This window comes from Aplysia californica, unplaced genomic scaffold, assembly GCF_000002075.1.
Source record: "Aplysia californica isolate F4 #8 unplaced genomic scaffold, AplCal3.0 scaffold00072, whole genome shotgun sequence".
NCBI classification, from domain to species: domain Eukaryota; kingdom Metazoa; phylum Mollusca; class Gastropoda; order Aplysiida; family Aplysiidae; genus Aplysia; species Aplysia californica.
In genome coordinates this window covers 1,410,421-1,417,743 of record NW_004797342.1, presented here as the reverse complement: position 1 = coordinate 1,417,743, position 7,323 = coordinate 1,410,421, and the positions used below count along the sequence as shown (strand labels likewise).

General features: G+C 37.7%; 1 protein-coding gene across 1 annotated transcript in view; it reads right to left on the bottom strand.

Moving 5' to 3' along the window:
• Positions 1 to 4,119: 4,119 nt before the first annotated feature.
• The window catches only part of LOC101851179, a gene marked incomplete at its 5' end in the record, with an annotated part of 28,104 nt that continues 24,900 nt past the window's right edge, over positions 4,120 to 7,323 (bottom strand). The window contains 2 exon segments of the mRNA XM_013080052.2: positions 4,120 to 6,125; positions 7,053 to 7,197. Of these exon segments, the coding sequence (XP_012935506.1) occupies positions 5,187 to 6,125; positions 7,053 to 7,197 (1,084 nt within the window). The 3' untranslated portion in view covers positions 4,120 to 5,186.

Here is a 7,323-nt window from a genome sequence, read left to right as displayed (position 1 = left end):
ATGTACAAGTTAGTACAACGCATCCCAACGCATCCCAACGCATCTTATGTCTTTGATACAGTGCATGCAAAAGCCTTTCACTTTCAAATGAGCTCATTATTTACCTTTTCGCACAGTAATGATTTCGAAGATGAATATTTTGAAGATGGTGACAATAACATCAGTGATAATTGTGAACCAAGCATTTTAATAAAAATAGCCTGGACAAAAATTATTATAATTTTTTTTTAAATTTAATAGGCCTTATAACATTAATAATAAAAAGATAATAACGATGATGATGAGGAGGAGGAGGAGGATGATGATGATGATGAAGATGATGATGATGATGATGATGATGATGATGATGATGATGATGATGATGATGATGATGATCATATAAAAATTAATAATAAGAGCATTAATAATAATAATAATTTTTATAAACAATAACTGATTCTTCTTCTTCTTCTTCTTCTTCTTCTTCTTCTTCTTCTTCTTCTTCTTCTTCTTCTTCTTCTTCTTCTTCTTCTTCTTCTTCTTTTTCATATTATTTCGACAGTGACACTTCTGTATAACACCCTGTGCTTAAAACGTAGGCTGCTCTTGGCTGTAATGTTCATTTTCTGAAGTCCCAATTCAAGTCCCATATATATAATATGTATCCTGCTCTTTAAAAGCCACGTCAAAAACGTACGTGCTAAAAACGTACTTTTAGCTATAACGTTCACCTTCAGGGATTTTATCAATAAAAAGTCATTAACAATGGGGATTTGTACATTGTGAGAATAAACAAAACTGACAAAAACAATAGATTTGCCGTACTCAGGAATGCAACGTAATCAGCTACAGTATGTGGCCAGTTATTCTTCACCGCTACACCAGGTAGGCCTACAGTTGTTTAACTTTAATATCCTTGTACACAGAGCTCTTGGAGTTTCTCAGCAGTAACAATTCGCCTTTTGAAAAGCATTAGTTGTACCAAAGCCAGGAGAAAGGCTAACATTAGTTGGACAAAGTGTTAAAAAATTCCTATGCTTTGTATTGTTGTAATTGCCTTGATCAATTAGAGAATTTGATATAAAACGGACCATAAAACAATCAGCTTGGAAAAAATGTTTTAAAATTTCTATGCTATGTGAAGTGGGTGATGACCTTGGTCAATTAGAGAATATTTCTAACAACAGATCGTGAAACAATCAGCTGCGGTGCACAGCATGGTTTGAAGTGATGCACAATTCGGATCAAAGGTTTAAATGCAACTCGTCCTGTCGATTTCTTTTGTTTTTTGCAGGAATCAAGTCGAAAGAAAAAAACTAACCCCTACCCTTCCCCCCCAGCCCACTTCCACCCCTCTACAAAGATGTGCCGCCGAGACCTTTCATCAGACCTTTGCTTTCGTCACATTTATCCTTGAACCTGCAACCTCTGTTATTGACACCCCAGGGAACAAGACTATATCGGCCATTTTATGAATGTTTCAGCCAGACTGCTCTCTCTTTTTTTAAATTGTTGATTACCAAATTGCTGGACAACTCTGGCTTATCCTTGAACCTGACAGGTGTTATCTCTCTAAAAGGCTTACATGTCACAGTCATGTATCATCATCATGATCTCCATCCCCATTACGATCATAAATTCCTTTTATGCTTTATCAGCTGGATTTGGATGAAAGAATAACATTGAAACAAAACAACAAAATAAAAAAAAAACCTAATCAGTGAAATGAACATGATTAGACCATCAAACCCATGGGTGCCGTTCCCCCCCCCCCCCCCCCCCCCAACCCTTCCCTGTGATTCACAAAAAGAATAGATACACATGTATTTTTCAGTAACACGCCTGTTGCCACCACTTACATAGCACTCTTTCTCGATACCATCAGGTGCACAAGGCAGATATTTATTACTATAATTAAAACTACAATTTTGATTAAGATTATGATTTCATCATTATAATTAATACTGTTATTACGATTATTACTATTACGATTATTATTATTATTATTATTATTATTACTACTTAAGCTATTACAGCACTTCTTTACAAGTTCCCTTTTTTCTATGATTCAGATGTTGGATTATATTCACAAGGGTATAAAGCACTTCTCAATTTCCTGATTCTAGACTTCCTACTCTTCTTCATCATTTGCACACAGAAAGCATTCAAAACTGGCATCTAAAGTTAACGTCTTTTTAAAATAAAAATCAGGATTCACATTTTGTAACCCTTTGCAACATAAACAGGAAGAGGAGAAAAAAGAGGAAACATCAACCAAAAAACCCAACCTTAACAAACTAAAATTACAGCAGGCAGAAAAGAAAACATGAGAAAAAAAGTTCAGGAGAAGCAGAAAGAAGGAGAAAAACAAAAGAAGGAGGAAAGGATAGAGATATTGGAAAGACGGAAGAGAAATAAAAGATGCATTTATATAGCAGAAATGCTGAACATTTCAACAGTTTCACGACAAAATGTAACAAACACCATTTTCAAAGTTTGGCCGAAATTGTTCGTGTTGTATCTAAAAAGGTGAGACACATACCAGAGTCAACTTTTTTTTTCACAAAAGGCTATATTTCCTCTTTGTAGAACAACAAATAGTTATGCAGTTTTTGCAAAACGCAATAAAAGCGGGAGACCTTTCTTGACAAATCGCAACATGACCTCTGCGTGCCAATCAAGTTCTTATCTCGAGTCATGAGTCTTTGCTTGTGGTCGACTACAGTTTGTCGGTGGATCCTTCCCTTCTTTATAGTATTAAAGTGCATATGCTGTGTTTTGTCAAAAATGTCTGGAGATCTCATCAATTTAAAGGAAAAGAATCCAACAAAGATTTTGTCGGTTAGTGAAAATTAACTAAGCCTTACATTATGTTTACTCTAAAATCAAAGTTGCTCAAGATCATTTAGTAAATGGGTGTAGACAGAAATCTTCATTTTTCTCAAAACCAGAAAACTGGATACGTCGTGTTTTGACGTGAAACTGTTCATGTGACAGTGTTGATAAAAGCAAAATGGTGTTGGAAGGCCAGCATAAAGCGTGCAGCTGAAAAGTAGCAAGAGAGAAAATGAAGAGTTCCCAGGATAGTTTAAGAATGTGACCTAATTGAGGGAAGTAATTATGTAAACCAAAATGCTGGAAAATGAAGAGTCCATTTGACACTCAACAAATTGAATGGAAAACAAAATTTAGCATCTCGTATACCGGCTTTACTAAAACACCATGGTTTTGTCCCAGGTCACGGTTAGAAAGCATGGGCGCACTCAACAGGGAAGAGGCCAGCTGCTAGGAATTCTGGTCCTTTCAAATTTCAATGTAACATCCAAGCCAATCCCAATTTATAACATTCTTTACTAGGATTGAAACCACAGATGTGTGCTCATATGACCTTACACAGTTGCAAGAGCCATAAAACTTATACCAAACATTACCAAAACCGATCGCGACCTCTGTGTTTTCTTGTTGTACCTCCATTTTTAATAACAGTGAAAACAGTTCATAATAAAGAGTGAGCATAAGAAAAAGTCAAATTTTCACTGTTTAAAAAAATGGAGATACGACAAGATATAGCACTGGGGTCGTGAGATGTGCAAAAACCATTTGGTCCATTAAGACCGCTCTCAATAAAAGAACATTATTACTATCAATCGTCAGCAGCACAATCACAAAACTAAATAATAATAATCATCATAGTAATAATAATAATAATAATAATAATAATAATAATAGTAATAATAATAATAATAATAATAATAATAAATAAATAAATAATTATAACAATAACAAAAATAATAACAAGAAAAATAATAATAATACGGTAGTCTCCGCCTAAGATCCTGGTGCTCGGGAGCAAGGAAAATGTGGGATCTTAGGTGAACCGGGACCTTACCCGAATGGCCAGGGGGAAGAATTTACAGTAACTCATGGTCAGGCCCATAATCTGTAGGCCTACAATGATCTTCCATTACTTTAAAATGAACTGACGTGACTCCAGGGCACTTAAAGTTCTTTTCAGAAGTCGGTTTTTCACTTTTTTTTTGTTTGAGGGCAGAGGGTGGGTTGTTTTTTTTAAATACTGTGTCAGGTGGGAACCAGTTGGCTTCAAGCAATGCCCCCCCCCCCCCTCCAACCAAAAATGTATTACTTTCCACCTCTAACGAAGTTCCCCGCCCATGTCATGATGCATCATGAATCGTTGTGCTGTGACCACAACGACCAATTTTTAAAAAAAATGAAAGGCAGGTTCACTGAGAGCAGATGACCCCATTATGCAGAGGGGATCGGCCAGTCCACGAGTATGGGCACCAGTCTATCTAGGAAGTTAAAGTGCAAAACTGAAAGACGAGAGCGATGGTCAGGAAAACGTAAGCATCCACGAGTTCACAGTTTAATGGAATGCTGTCTCACGCTTGCTTGTAGGCCCTCCCCACCTGGTGTGTGATGTATGATCAGGCAGACAGCTCAGGTGATCAGGGAAAGCAAGACATCGATGAGTTCACTCCTTGGTGCGATCCGTTTGGGGCAAACATTGTAACTGCTTATCGCGATTTACAACAAAGGTGTGATAGCATTAATGAGAGTGAATGATCCGAGACGAGACGGACTGTACAATGATCGCACATTTTCGCTACTTGGCTGGTGAGCTGAGCGCGCCCAGGTTTCTTTTTTTTTTCTTAATTAAAAAAAGGAAAAAATAACCAAATTATGACCTGAAAAGCGGGGCCTTAGTCGAATGTAGCTCCTTCAGAGCGGGATCTTAGTGGTGACTATTATATAGTAAAAGTTTTGTTTTTCCAAAACAGCAAGATCTTAGGCGAACCGGGACCGGGACTATAAGAGGTGGGATCATAGGCGGAGACTACTGTAATAATAATAATAATAATAATAATAATAATAATAATAATAATAATAATAATAATAATAATAGTAATAATAGGCCTAATAATAAATTAATATAATGTTACTGAAGTAACAAGAACCAGAGCACTAATTAAGTAAAGCAACAGTAATGTCCACATCGTCATTGTTGCTACCATGTGAAGGCCTTCAATGAAAGCATAGAAAAAAATAACGTGAAAATTATATAATCAATGATGCAGGGAATATGAATGTGGATTAATGCTGAATACAGCAAATGCAAATATCATATAATGTAATGGGTGAGCTGCAAGGAAAAATTTTGAAAAACACAACGGGGTGTTGACCACTTAAGAAAGAGCATCATTCCCTTCAAATTTCTTGATCCCATTTTTTACTATTCCCTTTGTCTTTGGTAAATCTCTTTGCAGAGACACACTACCACAAGAGCTGTTGCTTTTCCCTGCATTGTGTGTTGTTAAACGATTTCCTGTGATTGCCCCATCCACATGTTGTTTAACTACCAATTCATCAGGGTTTGCATTTCTGCTCTGGCCTGTTGTCTTCACCTTTCCATCCATAACAGAAGCCAGAGCTTTTTCAGAGTCAGTTGAATTTTTGTCCTTGCTGGTGAGCATTGTCGTAGTTGCTTGAGTTTGAGAAGCACCTTTGATGGCACTGGTGGTTTTCTTGTTAAGCTTTCCAGCTGCTGGTGTCCCCAGGTTGACTGGCTCATATGCCGAACTGTCACAAGTCTCGTAGATAACACTGTCCTCTTCTCCTCCTACTACTGCAGCTGGCGGAGGAGGGGGTGCACTGTCTTTAACGCGAGGGCCTTTTCTGTCACTGGAATTTTTAAATCGAGATTTGGGCGAGCCTTGGGGTGAAGCACTACCAGTCTTTCTGTCTTTATCAGACTGCTTACTATTTCTATCACCTTTCAAGCGATCCAGCATGCCGCGTCTAGGCCTTTTAATCTCAATTTCATTTGAGTATTCGGTAGATGAAGATGGTTTGCCATTATTACTAATGGTAACATTTGCATAGTGTCGTTTGGACTTATCTGTGCTTTTAACTTTTCGAGGTGTTCGTACATCAATGACTTCAATGTGTCGCGGTAGCGTAGCACTACCCTCATGACTTTGAATTGAGGCAGATTTTGAAACATTGCCTGTCTCACGTTGGCTGGACCAGGGTCCTTTTCTGAGGGGAGCAAATTGTTCAACTTCAGCATAGGCAGGGGAGGCAGGCTGTTCACCTCTCTGGCTTATGGGAAGTGCATCAGCCACCTGAATAGAAAAATAAAAAGAACCTAAAGGGCTTGAAGTTGAAGGAAAAACAAGTCATACTTGAAATCCCATAAAGTTAAAGGATATTTTTTTTTTTTATAATTAGTAGTCAAAGTTCATTACTCATTTTGTCACCAATAGATGTTATTTTAGAAAGAAAATCTTGAGAACAAGAGAACGTTTAGCTTCCCCCTCCTCCCCAACAATGCTCTACACAATGTTCAGGTTAGGAACAGAGCAAAAAAAGATTGGTCAGGATTTTTGTGAGTTTCTTTTTCTTTTTTTTTTAATTTGTCGATAGTACGTTCAATCAAGGAGTCTATAATCCTACAATTATTTTGCTCAGGCTTAGTACCAAAATATTATTGTATTTGTATTAACTCTTTAACCACATCTGGACGATGGCAGCGTCCGGTCGCCGAGGTCCGTAACCATGGCTGGACGGTACCACTGTCCGAAGTGAAGTTATTATTGTATTATGGTACGGGACAAATATTTTTAAAAACGAGCTAACAAGCCTTTAGTTTGACCCAGAAGTCAAAGATAAATGAATTCTATGTCTGGGTAATGCTTTAATGATCAGTTTGACAAGAAACAAACAGTTTTAAAAACGTAATATTTCGGGTCGTATTTCCACAAACACGAGAGAATTAAGCGGAAACGTGACTTTAAATTGCACTGTTAAAGAGTTAAGGAATAATCTCCCCTCAACAGTGAATCCTACTTAATAACGTTATAGAGAGTCACACCTAAAGAAGCTATAAGAGCAGTCAAGAGTGAAATAAAGGGGATGACAAAGACCTGGAATCAGATTGCGAACAACCCACTGACCGACCGACAGACTGACTGACTGTCTGACAAGGATAATCATTCTGATAACTACTGTTTGAACTAAAAGAAAGAACTGGGATACTCTCAAAGACTTACTTCAAAGTATCCATCTGCCAGGTGTGGCCGTGGTTTGTCATCATTTTCTGCCTCGAGGGAGGCGATATACTCATAATGTGCTTGTAGGGCAGGGCTTGGCTCGCTGTACACATTCTCAGAAGAAGGAGCTCGTAACAGGCGGCATCTGTTCAAAGTAAGAGAAGACAATTTTAGTTTCACTTCACACATACATTATAATAATTTTTGTTGGAGGTGGGGAGAATTGAGTCGGGAAAGGGAGGAGGGGAGGAGTGTGTGTGTGTGTGTGTGT